Here is a 22,719-nt window from a genome sequence, read left to right as displayed (position 1 = left end):
ATCAAAAAGTACATTTGAATCCAAACTGTTAGTGCAAACTTGATTGAAACAACAACACTGAACTCTAGTGGCTGATGAAGAGAACTGCACCCACGAGAAAGTTCATGGGGATACGGGTCCCAATTTTATTAATGCCGTACTTTTCTAAATGTAGATTTAAAAGGAAAAAATGAAGACAAAATGATTTTATGTATTTATTTATTTATTTATTTATTTATTATAAAAATTAAGCTCAGGAGAAAAAACACAGCTTTGTGACATTTTGTATTTTATTGATAACAGTTTTAGGTCGTTAAAGATCTGAGTCACTGTTTTATTCCTATTTCAAATGATTTAATTTAAATTAATTTTAGTTTATTTTCTAAGTTATAAATGTTTACGTAAGTTTAAATGTCGTGATAATTGTCACCATAACTTGTCAATATTTTAAAATATTTTTCACAGTACACTGCAAAAGCTGAGAAATATGCCGGACTGTTGACAAGTACGCACAGAGCCTGAGTGTCCGTCACTTCCGTTCCCCCTCTTCTATGATCAAGCTAGCTCACGATATGCGGGAGAGTTTTCTTCAAAATAAAATGCTTCTTTAACAGCAAACGTAATTTCCACGAATTAAATATGCGAAATAGCCAATATTAATGGATATTTTCTTTTAAATATACTTAAAGATAGTTTCTCCTTTTATCAATCCAAATATACTATGTTCTGCATGCGTTTGTTTAAAAAGAAAAACAAGATAGATATTTTACGCTTGAATTTCCGGTGCAGTTATGCCTGACTTCAAACTGTCTACCTTGTGACTCAAACAGCTAACCGAGCTAGAAAAACCTATTTCCCCTGACTCGGGTTAGCTGTTGTAGGTTAGCCCTCAGGTCAGACAGACGGAAACATGGTGTCTGCTTCGTTGTTGTTTCTGTTGACGGTGGGCTGTGTTTGTGGAGGAGCTGCAGCGGAAAGAACACTTCAATACGTGACTGTGGTGAGTTATAATTTAGCTTTGTATAACGCTACGGAAGCCGCGGTGAACGCTGCTGCAAGTCGCTCGCGGAACTGTATACAAAATTTAACATACGTTGTGCTTTTCCTTTCTTTTCTTGACACATATGGCTTTGTTTGCAGAAAAATCAAGTCTTTCAGTAACACTCATAGATTTCGGCTCATTCGGCTTGTGTGTAATCCAGCTAGTAGCTTAAAGTTTGTTATAAATGTTACAGTTGTATTTGGTTGTAACTGGAGTGGATATCAACAATACATGAAACAACACCACTATCACGAAACGACAATTTTGTAATGCTTTAGAAACTTAAAGTGAACTAATACCACAAGAAGTCATGAGCTGAAAATATTTTGTAGCTGTTTCCCAAAAGTTATGACAACATAGTGTTGTTGACCAATAATCTAAACAGCTTGCTATTAATGCAATGTAATGACAAAAACAGGAACTAGGTTGGCTGACACTTCTTGAAAATCAAGTCCCTTCAGGTGAGTAAGTTAAAACAGATTTCATACGTCACTGTCATAACTCGTCCTATCATGTGACTTGCCAGCTGCACCAACATAAAATATCATTTTATTCCGTCTGTGTAATTCCTTGATTCCAGTCACTCAGGCACAGGTTAAACTGGCACCTGCCAAAGTATTTACAGTCACAATCCCCCTGCCCTGGACCTGTTTTTAGGGCACCAATGAGACCTACTTTCTCAGAAATGTTTCACAGGTTAGCCAGGGACACTCAACTTATTGTGACCAAGTTAATCCTGATTCCTAACAAATACAAACTCATGTTGCTTGTGTGAGGAGCTTCTCTTTCCCACCCTCTGTTCTTTATCGTATAAAGCGTCACCGACATGGAATCTGTCACACATGTGAGAGCTGAAATAGCATAACCTGTGGTACAACCATGAAATCAAGCGTTATCTGAAGTTTTCTCCAGCTGCTATTAGGGGCGCCTAATCCCATCTTCCACTCGTTCTTAGAGAGAGTTACCAAGTTACCTCATCGATATCCATGAATGGAGCACTCTGCAGATAAGATTAGACGTTTTAACTGGATAATCCAGCCTCCAAATAGAGTTTACACACTTTTTTGGTCCCCTGCTGTTTTGGTTGCAGCAGTGCAGTGTTATCTTCACCCCTGGCAACTGCAAACAATGACATCCTGTATTTCCTCAGGGGATGAAACTTGAGACTATGTGAAAGGAAAATGATGTGGTGTCTGGTAGAGAGGCTGGCCACAGAGCTGAAGGGTTTACAGCGTTACTTCTCTATTTGCTCAAAGTGACTTAATGACTTCCTGTTTTGTTTTTGGTTCAGGTTTCAAAATCTAAATTGGAACAATTTTATGTCAAGCGTAACAATCATCATTTAGTAGTGTAATATTAGAATGACTGAATGTTAGGTGCATCATCAGTGTTGTCCCATCAAGTTCTCTTGTCACGCTGAAGCTAGATCATTGCTAATCAGCTGACTGAGTTTGGAAACAGCCACTCTTGCAGATAAAAGCAGAACAAAGGTTCGTGCTGGAGAAGCTGAATGTTTTTAAACTCTCAGGTGATAGCATTGGCGGGTGTCTTCGACGGCTGTGGTGAAAGTAGAAATGATCAAACAGAAGTCAGGTGATATGAAAGTTAAAGTTTGATGAGCTGTAAGTCAATATAACAGCTGCTGCTTCAGTAAACACATCCTCAAATCAAACACACTGTTTCTTAAAGCGTATGGTACAGCAGCGTGTTGAAGGTGAGTTATTTAATGTGTTTTCTGTTTCCCTCTCAGCTTTTCCGTCATGGAGACAGGTCCCCAGTCAAAGCCTATCCAACCGACCCATACCAAGAGTCTTCCTGGCCTCAAGGCTTTGGACAGCTGTCACAGGTGTCTTCACTTTTTCTGCTCCTTCTTTCTGTAAAATCTGTCAGGCTTCAGAAGTGTAACGTGTTTGTGTGTGTGCTTCCAGGAAGGAATGAAGCAACACTTCGACCTGGGACAGTTCCTGAGGAAGCGGTACACAGGATTCCTCAGCGAGTCCTATGACAGACATGAGGTAAGCCCCTCTGCTCTGCTGTTAGGGAGTCAGGACCTCTTCCACGTTGGTGTCAAACAGGGTTCTCGGGACATACTCCATGATTGAATAATGCTTTTCCAAGAGTAGGGCCTCAGTTAGCCTTTCACAGTTTATTATCAAACACTCAGATGTGTAAATTACTCTTGGCTTGTTCTCAGGTCCTGGTGCGGAGCACGGACTACGATCGCACCCTGATGAGCGCAGAGTCCAACCTCGCAGGTCAGGCTCCCTCTTCCCCTTCGCCTGTTGTTTCTCTTTTTTTTCGTATCTAATGCTGACGTTTGCATTCTTCTCTTTCCCAGGCCTTTATCCGCCCAGTGGTCAGCAGGTCTTCAATCCAAACCTCATCTGGCAGCCGATTCCTGTGCACACCGTCCCGCAAAGTGAAGAAAAAGTGAGTGAATGTTGATTTAAAGGAAGAGGTTGTTATGTAAACCTGAAAGAGTCCTAACCTTTCCTCTCAACCTGTAGCTTCTCAGTTACCCAGCGTCCGACTGTCCTCGCTACCAGCAGCTGATGAATGAAACTGAACACACACCAGAGTTTCTTAACGTCACCGCTGAATACCAGGTACTTTTCTAAGAGTTGGTGACAGAAAGTCAGGTCTTTAACGTTTACAGGTGTCTTTTTGATTATCACCATTTTTCTGTTGATGTTCCTCAGGACTTCATCAATCTGGTGAGGGAGAAAACCGGGCTGAATAAGACGAATGTGGAGTCAGTCTGGAGTGTGTACGACACACTCTTCTGCGAGGTGAGGAACACGCACGCAGTCACAACAAGTACAAAAAGAACTTCAGAGTTTTTTTTTCTCACCCCGTCAGCACAGGTTTTTGTTCCCTAAGATTTGTACTAAAACTAAAAAGTATCACTCTCTGAGAAAGAAAGACGTGTTTTATTACACTATAGTGTCACTTTTAAAACCAAGAAGTCTGGACTGAGTCCTTATCGACAAATACAGCTCACACTGTACCAGGAAGAGGCGCCAGTATGGCCGAGCAGCTGGGTCACACATTCTGTTTTTCACTTTCTGTTGAAACTTAGAGGGGAAGTTGTTATAAATTTCTTGCTGCCATAATTAATTCTTCATTGGTTTAATCCCGTGCCTTAGCTGCTTCCTACAGTTTTTTTAGCACTGTTTTTTTATTTATTTTTTTGCGAATGATCCCTTTAAGGAACAGGACTTTGCGACTTGCAGCAGTTTCACATCCGTATTTAACTGCACCCAGCATACACACACGCCTGAGCAATCATTGTGTTTGATTACCTGCTCTCGTGCTTGACATCCGTATATAAGGAGTCAAACACACAAAAATAGTTTGTTTTCAGGTGTAAGCCCATTATTAAGTCTGGGCAAACAGGGTCACTCAGATTAATTCAGCAGCCATGTGAGAAATAGTTGCAGCAAGAAGCTGCTGACTAAGTGTAATCAAGGACACGAAGACGGCGTGTCAGCTTAACTCCAGCCCGATTAAATCTGAAGGCCTCCTGTGACCTTCTTTTTTTGGCCAACTGTGTCTTTAACCGTTCCCACCGTGCGGTTTCAGTCCCGTCACAACAAGACCGCTCCGGACTGGGTGACTCCTGAAGTCATGGAGAAGCTGCGGCTGCTCAAAGATTTTGGATTTCAGGTAAAAGAAGCAGCATTATTGGTAGTTTTCTGTAAAAGGTGAAACTATCTGGAGTTCAAAGGTTGTGTGTTTGTTCCTAGGTAACATTCGGAGTGTATAAACAACAAGAAAAGAGCCGGCTGCTGGGAGGTGAGGTTATCAGCACTGCTTTTAGCTTCCTCACTCTGTCTTTGATGCTTTGGTTGATATTTGAAATAAAATCTCATCTCTTGTCTTACAGGAGTTCTGTTGGGTGAAATCATAAAAAATCTCTCAAAGATGGCCGTCCCAGACCCCAAAAACAAACTCAAACTGATGATGCTGTCAGCGGTGAGCAAGCTAACTATGCTAACGTCTGACAGATTATTTCAGATCTAATCAAACACAGTGTGATGTGTTAATTCAAAGCAGCAGTGATTTTTACCCTCATCTGAATCTTTACCCATCTGAATGTTTGTGTGTTTCTCTCAGCACGACACCACTGTCACCGCTCTCCAGGCCAGCTTAAACGTGTTCAACGGCCGACAGCCGCCGTACGCCTCCTGCCACATCATTGAGCTGTACAAAGATGATGACAAGTAAATCACACATCCTCAAACACACACTCCAACTTCCATGAGAACATGTTTTAATATAAAATCAGACTGTCTGATATTGTAGATCTTATCTTCTAACACCTTCCTCTTTGTGTGTTTCAGCTCAAGTTCAGTGTCCATGTTTTACCGGAATGACAGCAAAGTGGATCCATACCCTGTCCAGCTGCCAGGCTGCACCCTTCAGTGCCCTCTAGAGGACTTTGTGAGACTTACAAAGCCGTCTATTTCAGACGACAGGGACAAGGAGTGTCAGCTGCCAGATGGGAGAGACACAGGTGAGAGTTTCAGAAACAGAAAGAAGAATTCTTCTTCTTCTTTTTCCTCTTTTTTTTTTTGATCATACTTCCTTCCTCTTTCATCCTCCAGAAGTCATCATAAGCCTGGCGCTGTCCGGCTGCGTCCTCTTCCTCCTCATCGCCCTTCTCCTTGGCGTTATCTGCTGGCAGAAAGAGCCCATGGGCAACCGTGGGTACCAACATGTCATCAACCAGGAGGCTGGAGAGGAGTCCTGACAGGAGTATAAGCTCCTCCCTCGGAGGTCGACGAGCCTCGAGTCGTGGGATAGCAGCGATGATGGTGAACTCTGAAACTGCTGAGGGACCTTTTTGGGATGAAGACCTGCCATGGATCTGTTTTTTTTTCAGCTTAATAGCCCTTTTTTATTGGGTTAGAGGGAAGAAATTTTAAGAACATTTCAAGATTTAAAAATAGATTGAACAGATGTGGTCTAACCCTTAGTCTGGCTTTTAAACTGAGCATTTTGGACTCATATGGCTGCAGAAAGATAGGTTTGCCAATGCTCAATAAGGAAAAAAAAGGATTTTATGACATATTTTAATTTACAATTGAGCCTTTTTTCCTTGAGACAAATGCGACTGTCCTTTAAATTATGTAGCACAAAGAACCAAGTAAAAAAGAAGGAACTATCTTTAGGTATTCCACGACCGAATCGCTACCCAAAATCTGCCCGGTTTCACCAGTTTCCAAATGTTTCCAAACCACTTTTTGACAGATGAAAGTAAGAGCCTTTTGTAGTTTGTACAATAACTTGAACAATCTGAGTCTCAGTTTACAGGTCTCCCCCAGGAAACAGAAGCAAACCGACCAATCACAGCTCCTTTCCTGTGACCTTTCATATTTGGTTCATCTATTAACGAACAAATTCACAAGAACTGATATCTGAACATGAACTCTCAGCCAGAAGAGACTGCTTTCTGTGTTCTGATTCTCCAGCAATCATGTTTTACTCTCTGTGTACAGTGTGTGTGTGTTAACTCTGGGGCCTAATGACCAAGATGCCTTAAACATTGGTGATATTTTTATGTTCTGGTGTATTCACAGGATTTCACCTTCTTTTGATTTCACAGATCCTGGAAAGGTGCGTTTGATTCATTCAGCAGGGTGGCGTTGAAGCAGAGGGAGCAAGCTTTAGCAGCATGACACTAAAGGAGCAGCTCAGTGCTGGCTTAGCTGAGTGTGACCTTTGACCTCTTCAAGGGGAAGCAAGCAGAGTTAATGTACAACTTACTCTTTTTTTGTGTGCGTCAATAAGAATCAAATTTGAATTATATTGGATGTTTTAACACTGGAAACAAATTTATTCATATGTTTTAAATCTTTGGAAACATGATTTTTTTATTTTAACAGATAAAAGCTTTTTATTAAAATCAGTAACTGTGAACTTCAGAGTTAGAGCTCACACAGTTTGAATCAATGCAGGCATTAAAAAAGTTTATATTTGTCAAAGGTGTCATTAAATTTCATGCTGTAATAAGTGATTGATCAGACTTAAAGAATGTGCTCATCACTGTTTTTAAAAAAAATAAAGGATCAATCATTGCAAGCCCTGTAAGTTGATGCATTGAACATAAAAAGTGCAAAATTTCTCACACTGTTTTTTTCTGCTTGACTTTTTTGTTGTGTATTTACTCGATGTTTTAGGAAGGAAAGTACAAAATTAGGTCATGTTTTGCAGTCTGTGAGCCAGCTGCTGCCTCCACTTAATTTCGGATGTTCCCCATAAATTTAATAAGCGGTGGATCGTCCACATGATCAGCTGCAGGACTCATTCCCAGTGCGTGGTTGTTTAATTCCACTCAGGTAGCATTGATTTGCTGTACTCATTTGGAGCATGATTAGTCGACAAACCCAGCTCTTCTTGGTTTTAAAAACAGTGCAGTAGGCCTTTATTCGAAACATGGTAGTGCTTTTCTTGCATACATCGTTAGTGATCCGTCGCACAGGGTTACATTCAGTATGGCCACGAAGAAAACAATCCATAACATGAAAACGATTATCTCTGCCTTTGATCACAGATAGAGCAAAAAACGTTTTTACACAAATAATATCACCCTGGAAAGGAAACGTGACACAGTTGTTGCACGCTGATGCAGAAGCATGCACTGCAGATGTTAGTTCTTCTGAAACCGAAAAATGACGAGTTAAATTCCCACTGTTGTTCTCAAAGTGAAACTTGTTAATATCAGATTTTTTTTCCTTTTTTTCCATACGAAGTCAAAGTTTTTACAAGGTAATTTACAGTCTGAGTTTCATGACAGCTGAAGTGTGTTGAAGTTTCACCCTTATGGTCAGATTTTGGCCTGCAGGCTGGTCTTTAAAGAGGGGTTGTTGTGCTTTCGGAAATTTTGTAGAAATCCCTGATTCTGTCTGTAAACTGCTTGAAACAGTCTTTATTTAAAACACCAGTGTGAGAAAAACAGATTTTTTGAGCTGTAAATCATGTGAAGATTGGACAATGAAAGCCTAAAAACAGCACATAACCCCTCTTTAAAGGCACATCAACTCAAAATACTTCATCGCAGCCTGTTGTGAAACTTAAAAAATGTATGAGCTTATAAATAACAACTGGAAATGGACAGATGAAGTGTGTCAAAGTTCCACCCTCAAGGTCAGATTTTGCCCTTCAGACTTGGACTTTAAAGAGGGGGTGTTGTGCTTTCGGAAATTTTGTAGAAATCCCTGATTCTGTCTGTAAACTGCTTGAAACAGTCTTTATTTAAAACACCAGTGTGAGTAAAACAGATTTTTTGAGCTGCAAATCATGTAAAGATTGGACAGTGAAAGCCTAAAAACAGCACATAACCCCTCTTTAAAGTCGCATCAACTTGAAATACTTCCCGCCACCGCAGCCTGTTGTGAAACTCAGAAAATGTGTGAGCTTATGAACGACCACAGGAGATGGAAATAGATAAAAAATAAAATATAAAATCTGTTAAACAATAAAATCCAAAGTAAAAAACATGTATAAAAGCATAAAATACAAAACTCTAAGATCACACACATACTGACTCACAACACCACGTCACACACATGGATTAGGAATTGATTAACACACACACAGCATTTAAACAGTTCTTGTGCAAAAATATTCTCCTCAAGGAATGAAACGAGTCGATATGACAACATGTGATGGCACATTGTTTCCTCTCTCAAAGGATAAATAGTCGGACGATTATCGAGGAAAAATACATAAAACAAGTAGGAGATGAAGTCCTACATTCAGGCTGGATAAGCCTTTTCTCTGAAGGTGAACATCTTCCAAGTGCAAATTGTTGCCTCACAGGTTGCAAAAGATCAGATTACGATAAAATTTTTGGTCAAAAATACATTTCAGACACCCTTTTTAATGCACAATCCTTAGCGTACTTCATCCATGATTGTTTCTTTTGTAACTTTGATCAGAATCTATGATATGTTTTTTGACGGCGTGTGAATCTGGGTTCTCACAAAGTTTCCGTTTCTAATCGTTTGTTGGGAAACCGAGATTTAGCTGCTGTTTCTTCCTCCCTACAGCAGAGTCATGTTCTTGTTACTGAGCATTGTTAAAGCCTGAGTAGTTCTCAACATTGTGTTCATAGATGCATTGTTTTTTTTTTTACATATATACGTATTGACCAAGCTTTTGCTATAGAGTTGGACAATAACACCAATATGGCAGCTACATCAAACTTCACATATTCTTTTGTAAGCAGTTTATACGGAGGATACGTGTGACACAAACTGACCAGTTTTTTTCTCTGCGGATAAATATGGACGTTGTAAAAAGCTTATTTTACATAAATGGAGGCTCCAGTAAAGTGGGGCTGGGTTGGCAGGCTAATGGCTAAAGCTAACGAGCTAACAGTGTTGTTACAACATTCTATATCTGTGGCACTAAAATGAACAAACACTGTAGATGAGATTAGCTAGTCTGTGTTAGAAGGAAAATCTTTCAGTATTTCCTTTTTTTTCCCACTGAGAATGTCGTGGTTTAACGCTGTTAGCATTAGCTGAAAGCTAGCTTTCATTGTCACAGCGACTTTAAAATGTGCATATTCCCTTGTAGTTGAGTAACTTTTGGTTTTCATCATCAATTTTTTTTCTTTTTGATGATAGCGAATTAAGCTAGCAGCCTAGCATCCTTCAATATCCCTCTTTAGCATACAATAGCTTCTTTATGCTAATTTAAACAACTGTTTTATGTGCTGCTTAAAACTGCACAAATTGTTTGTGTAGTAGCTCACTGAGTGTAGATTAGATCTTTAAGATGCTAACTGTTGGTTTAGCATTGTTAGCTTTATAGACCAGCTAGCTTAACTCCAGTCTTATCAGTATTTGACATTCCATAGAAGCGAAATTTGATTGAATTTACAAGGAATGGCAGGAAGGATGTTAAGAGCGATGCTATCTGGTCATCGTTAAGCTTTAGAAGCGATAAATGCTAACTGGAGCAAAACATACAGGAAATAGTTTGGTCACTGCACTTTGAGCTGTGTTAGCTTCACTGCTAAAACTTCTGTTTACAGCCCACACTTCAGTACACACAGATTAAGGACGAGGATGTTAGTCAGTCTTTCTCTGAATCTACACTTGACCTCGTCTAGTTTTGTGGCGTGCAAAAATACGTTTGTGAGCCGCAGTAATAGTTCTGTGGCGTGGAATAGAAGTTGCTGTGGTGGTGATGGTGGTAGTTGTTGTTCTGTGGGGTGGAGTAGTAGTTGTGATGGTGGTGAGGGTTGGTCTGGATGTTCCCGTAGGCGAAGAGGAGAGGAGCTGTGGAAGACGGCGGCTGCTGTCCGGACGCGATGCCAGCTGTCAGGGCCCCGTTGCGTTGGATGGAGCCGTACCAGCTGGATGTGCCCAGCTGAGGAGTGGTGGAAAGGAGGCTAAAGAAAGAACAGCAGCAGTTAGGTAATTGTATCCAAGAGGGTATTGATTTTTCAATGAACCTGTGCTGATGTGGGCCCACCTAGCTCGATCACTCCTGCTGGTAATCCCTCTTGACAGGTCATCATCGCTATCATACCGCCGAGGATTGTCAAAGAAATAGGCTCTGGAGCTGAAGCTGTGGCTGTTGATCATCCCTCCTGGAGCCTGGGAGATTAAAAAAAGAGGTGCTTGTTTGTTTTTAGAGTTCCAGCTCAGGAAAACACACAGATGAGTGTTTTAACGTGTTATTTACCAGGTTTTGGTTTGGTTTCTGCACTCTGAAGAAAACCACCACTAAGCTCGTTGGCAGCAGCTCCCAAAAGAACAGAATGATCCCGAAGACGATGTACGCTTCGCCGCTGATCTCCTGTACATCAGCCTGTTTACAGACACATTAAAGGTTGTAATGTCAGATTATGTAGATATAAGAATGGGGGTGTGTTTCACTCACTCATGATGGAGCCCTTTAAATCAGACGGTTCATCCCAAGGCCTGAGCCCTGATGTAGGTCAGGACTCACAGACACACACCCACACCCACATGGTTATTTATAGCCAAACAAAGCCCTTTACCCCACTAAGCATTGCTTCCCCAAATCTCCTCAGATGGATTGTCCTCACACACACACACATTAAGCACACATTAAGCACACAGTTCCTGGTTAGATAAAAGCTCGTTTCCACTTCACCTGATCTGAGACGCTGTACCAGCCGTAGTTGAAAGGACTTGGTCTATCCTGTGGTGACATGGCAACCACCACCAGGTTGTAACAGGCTCTGGATGTGTACAGCAGAATCACCACAGCTCCGATGGCGGTGGCTTGGCACACTGATGTACCCTGAGGGGAGAGTTACTGTGCTTATTACAAGCTCACGCTCATGTATCAGCCGGCTACTGGCCTGTAATTGAATGTGAGATATGGGCCACAGATGTGAGTCACTAATACGGCTGAGGCCTCTACGGCTACAAAATGACAGACTTTGAGCTGGCAATCAATTATTAAGGGACATAAATTTAGCTTTATGAACATGTCTGCGCTTCAGTACAAGTTAACCCTACCTTTGATTCTAGGTAAACATTAGCTGAGGACATCTTGGCGATTTTGAAGACGCAGACAGCAAGAGACACGGCACACAGGACGAAGAGGCTGTCGTTGATCAAGACTCGAGCCAGGACGGCATGCCTGACGCCCCCATCACTGCAGACATAAAGGTGCCATGCACATAAGCAGTTAAGACACTGAACAGGAGGAGTGAACCCTTCTTTTTTTTAATGATGTCTTTTGTTTACCTCGGTGATTCGGAGCGCTCCAGAGCTCCTTGCACCAACAATGCACACGTTAGGTTCACCACCAGGAAAAATATACTGAGGCAGAGGAAGAACAAACGTAGAGGGACTCTGGAGGGATAGAAAACAGTCAAAATATGTCTTCAAACATAAACAAAAGCAGATTAAAATTCATGGAGAAGAATGAAAAAGAAGGGAGGGAGTTACTTGTATTTGGTGAGCTCTGGGGAATACTTGGCTTTAGCCTTGAACATCACCTTAAAAAGGGGAAAAAATGGCACAAGGATTATTATTTATACTTGAAAACATAATTTACTCTCCTGTTATGTGCATTTTTCTCTTATAATGAGGTTAGAATGAAGAATGACTTATTCATACAGGAATGAATTAAGAAATCCCCTCAAGCAGAACGCAATTGATGAGAAAATTTTAAGAAGATTAGAGAGAAGAGGGGTGAAAGAGGGTTTAACAGACTCCAGTGTGTCTTATAGTACATGCTATTTTATGCAGTCTATGCATGAAAATCTGCAAACACTTTACAAAATCGCAAAGTCATTCCAGGAGGTGAGTGAACCAGATCAGTCGAGGCCAGTGTCCCAGATTTTGTGTACTCTACGTGTGTACAGCTCGATGTTATTCATGGTCACTACTTATCTCCTCTCAGGGTAAGAGTGCTCACCTTAAAAAATATCGTACACACGTCTCAGTGATGTGGTTCAGCGTCTGTTTGGAATGTAGATGCACAAGATTTCTATCTGAGTCCCTGACCCGTCAAGAGTCTGATCCATAATGATGATCAAGCTTTTTTTGAATATCAGACAAGCGCTGCCATGGTGACGAAGGTCTTGAGAATTGCTCAACATCGTCAACACTGAGTTTTAGATACACACAGCTCCATTTAACATACACACACATACACTCAGCCTTTTGTGCAAAAATGTAGGCCAGGAGGAGTTCATTTGTAACCTAGAAATGAAGCAACCAGCCTGCACAACACTGACACATAACACACGCTATGCACTGTAGATATGAACCAAAACATGGAGGTGCAACGTAGCTTCATTTCCAAGAGCTAAATGCCAAAAAGGAGAAGTAAATCACGAGTCATGTAACATGCCTGACTCATCAGAAAAAACACTATGCTCAAGTATTTCCACACATGTGTCAGGTGCTGGCCTCACTTATGTGTATCTGTCTTGTTATCCATATTTTCTGACTGCAGCAGAAAATATGCATCAGATCTATTACTCAGATCTGACCCAGCCAGACATAAAACCACAAGCTGGAAAATCCAATCATGAGCTCCTCAGTCATATGTTTTTTTTCCAAGTGTAGATAGAAAGACTTGAACCAGAAGTCATGTTTTCAGAGAGAGTAAAGTCTGTATGCTTTAGCTGGTCACAGATCAGCTCATGAGGGTAAATGTTTATTCAGCGGTCATATGACACTGCTGGTTTCCTTACCTAATCACTCAGCTTGTTCAATGTGCTTACTTTCTCCAACACACTCTTACATGTGATCGAGATGCACTTTGTTTTTCCCTTTGAAGCACTCCTGACTGAACTGGTGTGGTGCGACCAGCTGAAAGTGTGTAGGTGTGTGTGTTTTTTTCTAGCCTGAACAAACAGGTCTTTGACATTTGGAGTGGGCAGGTGTTGAACAACTGTGGCTGACCAGCTGTGTCCCTCTCTTTCTTGCTTGCACACCCTGAACTCACTGTTGATGAGGACATGCTGCTGACAGAGTCATCACTACATGTAAACAACTTCAGGCTTGACTTAGAGTTTTGGGTTTAACAGCTTCTTGTGTGGTGTTTTAGCAATGCTAGGAAAGAAAATGATACCGTAAACCTTTGACAAAAACACCAGACACTAAAAACGTAAAGTTGAAGTGTTAAGAGAGGCAATGTGAGGGGCATTTCTTAGCTAGGTGCTACTTCCTGGTATAGCTGCTAGTTGCCTCACATCCTCACTCAGGCTACAAGTTAGCTCACTGTGGAGCTATTCATTTACAAATATGTGTTGTTTCCTGATAACCACGTTCCTTTGAGAGGAAGGGAAACATGCTAGCATGCTGTACTTACACATATATGAATAGGAATAGAGGTAATGTATAGTGAGCAGGGTTGTTAAAGCAAACTGCAACCCAAACAGGGTGAGCAGGACCCCCACCAAATGTTACTATTTGATATTAAATCAGACCTACTTTAACACATATGAGTTATAGATAGGAAATATTTAGTGAGTGGGTTGTTTTGGTTGATTAGAACCATGATAAGGTGAGCAGGGACCTGACAAATTTTGGAGAACGAACCAATCAGGCTTAAGTATTCAACACAGCCATGCAATAAGGCATTCATACAAGTGTATTCTACATTTTCCAAGCTAAAACCTTAAAAAACAGTACACATTTAAAGTAATACGTCCTACCTAAGACACAGCAAGAGCTGCATTTTTTTGGATTGGGCCTACTGATCCTTTATCTGAGCTTTGTCTACTGCGATTTCAATGCACCAAATTTTCATGACAATAGTTATTTGTGGTTCAGTGGGTGCCTTTTTGAAACGAGAACTGGGTTATCATCCCTGCCGAGCTTTTGACCAAAGGGCTCTGGGTGATGTAGGTACCAGAAATTGAGGACACAGCAGTCATCCAGGAGTCAATATACACTGCAGGACAGAATCACAGCTGTATTTATGTCTATGAAGTTCAGCTGTGGCTTACATTTGAAAGCAGTTGAATACAATGACAACAAAATTGCAGAGTCAGCAGTTTTGTGAAATCAGGTCACACACCCCTCTCAGACACACAAAGGCAGTGCAGTCTTACCTGTGTAAAGTAGAGGTTCAGGAGGCATAATGTGAAGAACTGCAGGCAAACAGGGCAGCAGTAGAGCAGCCAGTAGGCCAGAGGCTGCAGCTGGTTGGCCTGCACCACATTTTTAAAGTAGAAAGAGAAGAGAGTCGTCCTCAGCGCTGCCCACAGCAGACACAGAAACAAAAACACGCTCTGGTAGCTGAAGCGCTTGTGTCCGTAATGCAAAATGAGCCAGAGCTGCAGGTAGACGAAAACAAACAGGAAGGAGTAGAGGACGGTGTAGATGGTAGTTAGACTGAGCTCCAGTGTTGGAGAGATCGCAGCTCCATGGGACTCCTTCAGTGAGGTAAACAAATGGGAATTAACCTCCTCTCCTGACGAGAACATCTCCACTGACGGCTCGCACTAACACATTGGTGGCTGCAAAGGGCAAAAAACACTAAAAGTGGGTCAGACCTGGGCTGGATTCACCGTGCCTGACAAAAATACGGGGTGAAAATGTGCAATAAATGCAGTTTATTATGAAAAGAAGTGACATAATGAAACTGCTGTGGGGTTAAAATCCGATACAAGGAACAAGAAGAATAAAAATGTCTTGTTTAAAAAAATCGCCAGATTAGAAATTTCAGAGGGGAGAAAGAAAACAACAGAAAGATCCCCCTGTGAATCTCTGCAAAGCTCCTCTCTGCAAAAAAACAACTTAAGGGGGGGAAAACCTCCAGATCAGCTGTGATGCAGTTTAAGACCCGCCCCCTTGTTCTCAATTTCAAGGGAAACAAACATCTCATGGGCCGCCATTTTGGCTCAACGCTTCGCTTATACATTAGTAACAGAGCAGCCTTTAGAACCACAGATACAATACAGTTTCAGTGCTATATCTTACATGAAAGACAGTCGCACGCCCACTTCTTTGACCGCCACACCATTGGCTTTTACCACCGCCCAGCCCACACAGTACTCTCACTGTATTGGTTTATGATGATGTCAGCTGCGATTAAACCCGCCCTCTACTCGCTTGTGATTGGCTACTTTTTCAAGTCGAACTCATCCCCTTGTCTGATTGGCGGTGACAGCACGTGGGCGTCTCTCATAGAAAAGGGGCATCAAAACAAGTTGCAGACGGTGACGTCAAGCTAGGAAGCGGTAGCTAACGTTAACGGAAAACTCTATTCTTTTCAGAATAAAAGCATGAGGGAATAAACCAGAGTAAAAGCTTAACGAAAAAGAAAATATGAATGTTTTATCATCGTCGATCATAAAGGCAAATAGTATCAAAGATTTAGCGTCACTTAAAGCTGTGTGGACAGCTTGAAAGCTTCATAATATTTTTTAACGGTTTTGTTTTGAAATGGTGCCAGGAAGTGTTATTACGTGCTGTCTTAACTTAACAGTTTGGAAAAGATGGAGCGTCACTCTTTCGAAACACGTTCCTAGCATTTTAATTGTACAGCTTTATGAAAAATAACATAGCAAACTCATAGTTAATGATCCAAAGTTGATTAATTTAAAATACGCCGACATGTTTCGGCTAAATGTACAGATGCTAGCAGTATTTAGCCACTTAAAGCTACATTCGAGCTTTTCATCTTGTACGACCATCCAGGACGAGCTGCTGCTCTGAAACAGAGTCAAAATGCTCACATTCATTCAACTCTAAAAGGTTTGTGCCTTTTGGAAGGACAAGAGTTGAACTTTAACCCTACCTCGACTCTCACAGGTAACTCAGCTTGTGTCTTCGTCCTCACTGCATGCTTATTTTGTACAGAATGTGTTTGTTTATGCCAGAATCTAACACATTTGAAGCATGTACTTTATATTTCTTGCCACACTCCCCCCTCTTGAAAACATGTGGACACCCCAAAGCATAGTGTTTTTGAACAAAACAGTGTTTCTGCCCTTAGAGAGCCCAGCCTCTGCTTCATGATGTGGATGTGTTGTGCTGTCCTCCTTCTGTGGATGCGGTCAGGAGGATGCACTGAAAAGGCAAACACGTCCGACCTGATTGAATACACAGCAGCAGACTTCTATGAGAAGCTGCACTCTGGGAAGATGATGTTTATTTATTTTGAGCATCAGGGTAAGCTGAATGAGTTTTTACATACTTATCATCTAAGATCTCAAGTCTTTATAAACTGCGACACAAAATAACCCTCTATCTGTCTCCAGTCTCACCCACTGTGTCGCTCTTCTTGCTGGAGTTGGAGAAATCAGCTGAAGCCCTGCAGGATTATGGAGTACTGGTTGGAAAGGTAGCTTTAGCCCTTATAGCCTAAACTGCTTCAGCTGTCAAAATAAGTCTTAACACAACTTGTTTGTGCTTTCATTTCAGGTAAACTGTGACAAAGAGTTGGTGCAAACATACTGCACAGAGGAGAGGGCACTGAACACAGCTTTCCTCTTCAGGTATGCACACAGTAAAAAAAAATTTAGAGATAATAAGACAAGTGTTATTACATATTTAACTTCCTGACCAAACAGGAAACAGATTTTTGTGTTATTTTGAAGTAGATGCTAATGATTATAGAAAGTTTTAGGACTCTTGTGCCAGTTTAAGTAAAGTTTTCAACCTTTGTTTACAACAAACAACCCTTTTATAGTGACACCACCTCCGTCTGTCTGTCTTTCTTTCTGTCAGGGGTGGAAGGGAGTTCCTGGCCTTTGATCTGGACACCGTCTTTGACGTCAACTCCATTGTTTCTGAAGTCCTGTTGTAAGTAATTAGCACTCACTTGGACGTTAACAGCTTTGGGAGGAATTGAGAAAAATATCTGTGGCTTTAACATTAATGTGTTGTCTGTGTTCTCCATCAGCGCCATCCTCCGTGAAGAAGTGAAATACGTCCACACAGACGCCGACCTCGTGGCTATGGAGAAGGCGTCTAAAGGGAAGAAGGATCTAGTGTTGGGCTACGTCAGCAGTCTGGGAACTCAAGGTAAAGAGTAGAGACAGTGAGAGAGTCAAGATGATATCTCCCTGATGTGTTCAAAGACTGATTAGTTGACTGTGCCAGCTGAGGAAATCACAGATTGGTGATTGTCTGATGATTATATTACTTCAGAGCACAGATCCATGATGGAGACAGCGTATGTGTACGGATCCAAATACCAGTTCATCCTCATTACAGGAGGTCCAGTTCTAAAGCATCTTGGGTAAACCTCTCCTTACTTCACTCCAACAGAGTTGACGCCCTCTAAACTGAGGAGAAAGTTGTATTTACTGCTCCTTTCTCTCCCTCTTTGTTTGTCTTTCAGTGCTGATGAGCTATTCCACTCGTCTCAGGTCTGGTTCCTCCACTGCAGACTTCACAGGACTTCATCTGCCTCTGAGCGCTGCCCTGTGACTCGTATGAGGAAACCCGTCTCCACCCTCAGTCTCCACACCTTCCTGCAGGTCATGGAGGCTCCATTGGTGGTATGTCAGAGATTCAGAGCAGCTCTCAAACATATTGAATGCACCAAAAAAAGTCATATTAAACTGAATCAGCCTCTCCTCTAACAGTCTGAAGTGTATGAAGACCCCTCCTCAGTCCAGCTGCCTGTGTTCCCATACCAGCAGACCCCTCAGGTCTTCTTGTTCGCTCACCCAGCTACTGAGCACCTGGACCGGGAGACAGCCACCACTCTGGCCTGGAGGCTGAGAGGCCTTGCTCTGCTGGTGCTTGTGCACAGGTAAAAGCACACACGCACATTTCATCTAAAGTGCATGTTCTGTATCTGTTAATTACATCTTCATGGACATGTTTTGTGTGTTTTTCTCTTTGTTATCAGACAGAGTCCTGCAGTAAAAACCCCAGATGAATACAACGCTGCTTACAGGCTCCCTGGAAAGGTATGATAGTCACATGCAGACTCTTTAAGTACAAGTTGTTTTTTTTAACCCGGGTGTGTAACTTTTTGTGTGTGTTTGCAGAGCTCAGTTGTGAAATACTTGACTCTACACAATCTGGATGAGGTGTTGGAGATCTTCACAAGCCAAGAGAAGGAGGACGAGGAAGGAGAGGAGGCTGAGGGGATGGAGGAGGACCAGGAGGAGGATTCACATTTTTGTGGGTTTAAAAAAAAAAGAGAAAGTGAAAGCAGAGAGATAACAGGAAAAATAGGTTAATCTGTGTTTTTTAAATTTGCTTCTAGATGAACTGGACGATGAAATCGCAGCTTCTGTCTACGACAATCGTTGGAACTTGCAGGACCTGGACTCAATTACCCAGCTGACCTCTGAAAACTTTCACACTGTAGTGGCTCAAAGCAGCCTGACAGTGGCGCTCTTCTACCTCAAATGTAAAACTCACAAACTTTTTTTTTTGTTAAATAAAGCAGAGGATGCAAAGGGATCAGGTTTTAATTAATTGCAGTTTTTTGTTTTGTCCACCAGGGGATAGTGTTTCCACAGTTGTTCTCAGCTCCTTTGTTGAAGTTTCAAAGAGACTCACAGGTAATGTGTGTGTTCTTTATTAAATTCACTTTTCACCTCACATCCTTTAACTTGATTCTCTAATCTCTTCAGATTCCGAGGTCCAGATGAGTGCAGTTGAATGTGACGAGTGGACCGACCTCTGCGCCGCTCAGACAGGCGGCTCCCTCCCACTCCCATTCCAACCAGTCACAGACTTCCCCACCATCCTGATACTCCGGCCTCAGGAGCCAGCTCAGTACTACAAGGGGATGTTTGAGACGGAGGCGCTGCATCGCTTCATCACACTGTACGATGTGTTCCAACTTCATTTTCTATAAGTGTTCAGCACATCTGTTGTGTTGCATGCTTATTTGTTTGTTCTCCCTTCAGGAGCAGTCTGGCTTCTCCAGCACGACTGTCCACCTCAAAGGAAGTAAAATCATTCCTTGAGCCTAAGCTTGCAGGCTTCAAACCCAACAGAGTGCTGGGGCTTTTCAAGACGCAAACAGACGCAGGTATTCATCACTTGACAGGATGCAGCTGTAACCAGTGGGCGTTTTGTTGTACGGTGATGTAACAGTGATGCTCTCTGTCTCATCAGGTGTTTCAGTCTTCTCTGAAGCAGCAAAGTCCCTGAGAGGAGAGGTGCTGACCGGTGTTCTGACAGATGAGCTAGCAGAGAAATGGTATCAGCTTTGAAATCAGTCACACCACCCTGCACCACTCAGCATCACTCTGAGTCCTTTGGTGTCTGAAACACTATTTGTCTTCACAGGGCTGCAGAGCACAGGGTGAGCCTTCCTGCTGTGTTTGTGTTCCCCTCCTGGAGGACAAACACTCATCCCTTCACGCTGCCTGTGCCTACTTCTGTCAAACAGCTGCTCTCACATGTCAGATCTTCACTGCTGCATCCACTGGTAATCAAAACCTAGAGAGCCACTACTATATGACAACACTTTTTCTCTAAAATCAAGGTGGAACAGTTTGCAGTGAGTTTGGACGCTGTTTCCATAGCATCCAAGGTCAGAGTGGTGTGTCATGTCTGAGTTTACATTGGCCACTTTAAACAAATACGAAGCAGGGATGTGGAAACGGAGAGCGCTATCACAAGTTCAGCTCATTGGAGTGTTTATAAAACTGCTGGATCCTGACGCGCTCAGCTTAAATGTTTAGCATCTGGAGGAGTTTTTCCTCATCTATCTATAGAAAATTCAAAAAAGTACTGAAGTTGTCCACTTGGGGGCACTGTTGTTATTTCTCAAAGCTGATACTGAAGTGATAGTTGAAGCTGTGTCTCCGTTTATCTCCAGCCTGAGCTCACAGTGGAAAACCTTCCAGCTTTCCTCTCTTTGGGTAAAGCCCTGCTTCTTCTGTTTGTGGGAGAAGAGGAAGATGAGATCGGGCGGAGGCAGAATCAGGCTCTGGTGGAGGAGATGAGAGGAGTGTTGGAGCTGGGAGCAGGGAGGATGGAGCCATACCTGGCCTGCTGGATCCACCTGTAAGTCCATCAATCACCAGAACCACCAGTGCTCCAGTCGTTCATCAAAACAGACCTTTACTCACAGCTTCATCCATCATCTTTACGTTATTTTTAGATCATATTGATTTCTTTTTCAACATGAAACATCTTGTGTTTCAGAGGACGCACCCCAGCTGGTATGTCCGTCCTGGGGTCTTACCTGGGCTCTATGCCTCCTCTTCCTGCTCTGGTCCTCACACATCTGCCCTCTGGAGATGAAATCTATCAGTTCCCTCCTCACACCCCTGTCACAGCTCCCTCTGTCTTGCAGTGGCTGCAGCAGGTGGAGGATGGGGAGGAGACCCCAGCAGGTAAAGAGGAGGAGATTTTACACAGTGAAGTTTAGCGTCATTTTTTTATTTTTCTCAAAATAAAACACGAGCAGTATTTGCTGCTATTAAAACACTTGACAACTCTTTATGGTCTCCAAAGGAAAAAACAGACCAGCAATAATTCAGACTATTCTTACACATGTAGTTTGTCCAAACTGTCACAGCTGCCTCTGTTAGATTCCAACAAAGCATTTTACACTACGCAGAGCTTTTGCTTACATTTCTTCTTCAGCAAAGCTTCACAGTAAGCTGTAGATTACTGAGCTGAAAGAAAGCTGTGAAAAAAGAATCTCGAGGACAGGATTAGCAGAGAAATTAGATCCACCTCCTTTTGTTGCATGTCTTTAGAATTACTCCTTTTCCCTTTGCTTCACTAATGTTGTCTAAACACCTGCTGCTTAAGTGAGTCTGCATCTGGATGTGTTTTTCCCAGCTGATCACGTCTCCACAGGTGATCACTCACACTCATTTACATCAGGTTGGCTTTTCCACACAATTTCCCAAAGCAGCAGATGGGTGACAAACACAGACGAAGCAGTTCACCCGGTGTTACAAGATGAGACCTCATGGCGTCCACGCCTGAGGAATGTAAAGTTCTGTCTTATTAAGTCAAGCAGCTACATAAACGTAAAAGGGTCTTGAAATGCAGGCGATGATTGCTGAGGCTTAAGCCATGGCTGTCTGGAGCCATTAACTCTTGACCTTTTGACCCCTGTAGTTTGTATAGGTGTGGGCTGAGATGAGGCGCAGCCCGTGCTGCGACATGTCTCTGTGTAGCTAAACACAAGGATTGTCATCTAGCACATTCCATCCACTCTCTTGGGAAGAGAAAGGAGGCCTGCAACCTATTCAGAAGTTTCAACATCTTGAATACTTGAATCAGTTGTAACAATATCACTCATGCCAGCCAGATATAAATGATTGAAGGTCAGGGTCATTTTTATTGAATTGCACATCCTAATCAGAGGTCTTGGTCTGTCTCCACAGGGACATTGGGTGACGACAGCTGGCCTCCCAATTCTGTTTTCTACGACTTCCTGAAAATCATGGACACGCAGGAACCTGACTCCGCCCAGCAGCAAACTCCTGCAGATGAAGATTATGTGGATGAAGATGAGGGGAGTGAGGAGGGACATATTGTTGAAGACGAAGCAACAGATTCCTCCTCCAGGTTTCCTTCTCAGGAGAACAACGCTAACATTCACTCAGAACTATAACTGGATGAGCTTTTTTTATGACGTGAAATTTGTAAATACATGATTTAACTACCTTCTTTTATACTTTGTTTTTTTTTTAAATGCACTGTCAACACTGGAATAATAAATACTACATTCATAAATTTTTACTTTCTGTCTCCACCAAGCCGTTCTTTGATAATCAGGTCACATCAGCTTTCAATTGCAAGTGAAAAATAAATAAAAAGTCATTATAAATAAGATATAAATTGGATTTGAAAAGCAGGATCCCAATGGGTGCAAGCACTGCCAATATCGTCATCAAATATGTAATCATTCAATGCGTGAAAATTGCAATGACTTCTGGGAAAAGATATCTACGTCCAGGAAATTCCTTCCATTTATTCTTCCCATCATTCAACCACCTGCTTTGGGATGAACGTAGCTTCCTGATACTTCTCTGTTTAAATTACCATGGTGGGTTTAACTGTGGTTTCTGCATTCAGTTAATTTCTGCTAAAAGGGAGCGTATAATGTAAACCATACACTGACAGTTTTTGGAGGGGTTTTGAATTCTAGGTTGTGACTTGAAGGATCATATGTAAATTTAAAGCCTCAAATAGTCAAATTAATGTCCCTGTTTTGATGATAACTAAGCTTTAATTAGGTATTCAATGTGACATTGGAGTCTACATTTTTGGCTATCAATTGTGTGTTTTTTCAGTTAG

General features: G+C 42.0%; 3 protein-coding genes across 3 annotated transcripts; 2 read left to right on the top strand and 1 right to left on the bottom strand.

Moving 5' to 3' along the window:
* Positions 1 to 799: 799 nt before the first annotated feature.
* Positions 800 to 6,895, top strand: acp2 (acid phosphatase 2, lysosomal). Its single transcript, XM_074664228.1, has 13 exons — positions 800 to 979; positions 2,772 to 2,867; positions 2,950 to 3,036; positions 3,216 to 3,276; positions 3,360 to 3,451; positions 3,529 to 3,627; positions 3,721 to 3,810; positions 4,604 to 4,687; positions 4,768 to 4,816; positions 4,908 to 4,996; positions 5,138 to 5,244; positions 5,365 to 5,537; positions 5,629 to 6,895. Exons 1-13 carry the CDS (start codon positions 890 to 892, stop codon positions 5,772 to 5,774), a joined length of 1,263 nt encoding a protein of 420 aa, XP_074520329.1. The 5' UTR covers positions 800 to 889; the 3' UTR covers positions 5,775 to 6,895.
* Positions 6,896 to 6,978: 83 nt separating this feature from the next.
* gpr137c (G protein-coupled receptor 137c) lies at positions 6,979 to 15,289 on the bottom strand. Its single transcript, XM_074664227.1, has 8 exons — positions 14,586 to 15,289; positions 11,965 to 12,014; positions 11,761 to 11,868; positions 11,530 to 11,668; positions 11,159 to 11,308; positions 10,724 to 10,849; positions 10,511 to 10,635; positions 6,979 to 10,427 (listed from the first exon to the last, which is right to left on the bottom strand). Exons 1-8 carry the CDS (start codon positions 14,958 to 14,960, stop codon positions 10,142 to 10,144), a joined length of 1,359 nt encoding a protein of 452 aa, XP_074520328.1. The 5' UTR covers positions 14,961 to 15,289; the 3' UTR covers positions 6,979 to 10,141.
* Positions 15,290 to 15,935: 646 nt separating this feature from the next.
* Positions 15,936 to 22,301, top strand: txndc16 (thioredoxin domain containing 16). The gene is made up of 20 exons (XM_074664226.1): positions 15,936 to 16,290; positions 16,475 to 16,650; positions 16,740 to 16,822; positions 16,903 to 16,976; positions 17,209 to 17,283; positions 17,384 to 17,505; positions 17,632 to 17,722; positions 17,825 to 17,984; positions 18,072 to 18,241; positions 18,341 to 18,401; positions 18,483 to 18,618; positions 18,704 to 18,850; positions 18,945 to 19,004; positions 19,077 to 19,272; positions 19,356 to 19,480; positions 19,567 to 19,651; positions 19,741 to 19,882; positions 20,276 to 20,463; positions 20,605 to 20,795; positions 21,804 to 22,301. Exons 2-20 carry the CDS (start codon positions 16,494 to 16,496, stop codon positions 22,031 to 22,033), a joined length of 2,493 nt encoding a protein of 830 aa, XP_074520327.1. The 5' UTR covers positions 15,936 to 16,290; positions 16,475 to 16,493; the 3' UTR covers positions 22,034 to 22,301.
* Positions 22,302 to 22,719: the final 418 nt, after the last annotated feature.

Source organism: Halichoeres trimaculatus, unplaced genomic scaffold (assembly GCF_033239565.1).
Source record: "Halichoeres trimaculatus isolate MK-OKI-2021-1 unplaced genomic scaffold, fHalTri1.1 fHalTri1_scaffold_24, whole genome shotgun sequence".
NCBI lineage: Eukaryota > Metazoa > Chordata > Actinopteri > Labriformes > Labridae > Halichoeres > Halichoeres trimaculatus.
Note: the sequence above shows the minus strand (reverse complement) of the source record. Positions and strands in the feature narration are given on the sequence as shown.

Coding starts and splice junctions, on each gene's coding strand:
- gpr137c (XM_074664227.1), bottom strand. CDS start 14,960: ATGTTCTCGTCAGGAGAGGAGGTTAATTCCCATTTGTTTACCTCACTG. Junction 10,850..11,158: donor GGTACAGCGTCTCAGATCAG/GTGAAGTGGAAA, acceptor GTCTGTAAACAG/GCTGATGTACAGGAGATCAG. Junction 10,636..10,723: donor AGAAACCAAACCAAAACCTG/GTAAATAACACG, acceptor TTAATCTCCCAG/GCTCCAGGAGGGATGATCAA.
- txndc16 (XM_074664226.1), top strand. CDS start 16,494: ATGATGTGGATGTGTTGTGCTGTCCTCCTTCTGTGGATGCGGTCAGGA. Junction 18,619..18,703: donor GGAGGAGGATTCACATTTTT/GTGGGTTTAAAA, acceptor ATTTGCTTCTAG/ATGAACTGGACGATGAAATC. Junction 19,883..20,275: donor CTTCACTGCTGCATCCACTG/GTAATCAAAACC, acceptor GTTTATCTCCAG/CCTGAGCTCACAGTGGAAAA.
- acp2 (XM_074664228.1), top strand. CDS start 890: ATGGTGTCTGCTTCGTTGTTGTTTCTGTTGACGGTGGGCTGTGTTTGT. Junction 980..2,771: donor CACTTCAATACGTGACTGTG/GTGAGTTATAAT, acceptor TTTCCCTCTCAG/CTTTTCCGTCATGGAGACAG. Junction 5,538..5,628: donor GCCAGATGGGAGAGACACAG/GTGAGAGTTTCA, acceptor TTCATCCTCCAG/AAGTCATCATAAGCCTGGCG.